The sequence below is a fragment of the Histoplasma capsulatum genome, genomic scaffold (genome assembly GCF_000149585.1).
Source record: "Histoplasma capsulatum NAm1 scaffold_155 genomic scaffold, whole genome shotgun sequence".
In the NCBI taxonomy this organism is placed as follows: Eukaryota; Fungi; Ascomycota; class Eurotiomycetes; order Onygenales; family Ajellomycetaceae; genus Histoplasma; species Histoplasma mississippiense.
In genome coordinates, this window is record NW_001813827.1 from 199 (window position 1) to 1,601 (window position 1,403).

Below are 1,403 nucleotides of genomic sequence, written 5' to 3' on the forward strand. Positions count from 1 at the left end.
GCCGGCAGTCAAAACCATATCAGCTGAGTCAGACACGTAGACCGTACTGATTACACCACAGATAATTGAGACAGATGAGCCTAGTTGTGCTATCTGTACTGTCTGCATAGACTGTGATGTCCCTGGCAGTTGCACTAGCTACCGTGGGTGTACTCAGCAGGCCGGCCTCGTGGAACTGCTGCGGTGGTTGTCAGATGGTTTGCAGCCAGCCGGCTGCGTTACCTTGTGCAGTACCGTGTGTAGAACTGCGTGCAGTCCAGCAGTTCTACAAAGTCTGTAGGGGTCAGAGACCCTAGATAGGCAACAGCTGTCGCCCGGTTGTGTGGCCGTGCTGCTGGCCTCTTGGGCCAGTGAAGAAAGTGCCTCTGTGAGTGTCGACAGAGCACCAAATGTTCTGGGCTCTTGTTGTGTCCACAGACCCAGGTGAGCCTCGCATCTGCATGCTGGAAACGCCTGTGGTACCAGGAGAAGTCCCCATGCGAGGAGCGGAGTGCGAGCCAGCGGTGAAGGGCATGCCGTGGCATGGTGAGCTCCGGAGGGGCCTTCACTTGGTATTCCACAGTCGGCCTGCTGAAACTCCAGCCCCGGTACCAGTCAGAGAGCTTGCCACAGGCTCCACTCCACCACAGGCACCCAGTGAAGACGAATAGAACAATTGAATGAGATTTTTCTTTGAATATTTTAAAGACTTTTCAAAATCATCTCTAGCGTTGACTGTCCACTGCTGATTTTATTACTTTGAAGTCTTTTAAGCCCAACTTGACTATCAGAGAATATCTAAATACGCTCAAATCTTTTCCATTATTCAATCTTCATCTCAACCAATTTGAAAGCTCTTGAAATTGCAAATAATTCAGCATTAAAAACTTCTGACTCTTTTCCAATTTGCCAAGAATCCAGAATATAGTTTTTATTATTTTCTGAATATGCTATTCCAGCTCTAAGATTGCCTGTTTTCTCACATTTTGAGCTATCAGTGTATATAAGAATTGCTTTGTGTCTCATTTGTTTTAGAACATTTAGATATTGTTTAGTCTGAACTTTTTTTGAAAGTTGACTAATATTTCAACCAATAAGACTGACAAGATCTTTCTTCCAAGGAGAGAGATTTTCAAAGACCATTTTCTCCACATTTAAACTAGAGAAACTGTCTTTAATCATTGAGCAAATTCTAAATAACTGAGATGGTATCTTGTTTCTTTACACAGATATTGAATTATCAGATGAATTTATTTCATTCCAATTAAAATATGACTCCCAATTCAATTCTACTCCAGTTGATTCACTTGGAAAAGAAGTTGAGACTCTTTTTCTAATTCAATGATTGGAATATAACTTGATAGTTCTAAGAGCATAATTCATATAGAGTTTTATCATATCTCACTTGTGATGGTGGTAGAGAG

At 42.5% G+C, this 1,403-nt stretch overlaps 1 protein-coding gene across 1 annotated transcript; it reads right to left on the reverse strand.

Annotated features, from left to right (window-relative positions):
* Nucleotides 1-218: 218 nt before the first annotated feature.
* Nucleotides 219-524, reverse strand: HCAG_09274 (predicted protein; the record flags this gene model as incomplete). The annotated part of the gene is made up of 1 exon (XM_001535747.1): nucleotides 219-524. The coding sequence occupies one exon, from the start codon at nucleotides 522-524 to the stop codon at nucleotides 219-221; it is 306 nt and encodes a 101-aa protein (XP_001535797.1).
* Nucleotides 525-1,403: the final 879 nt, after the last annotated feature.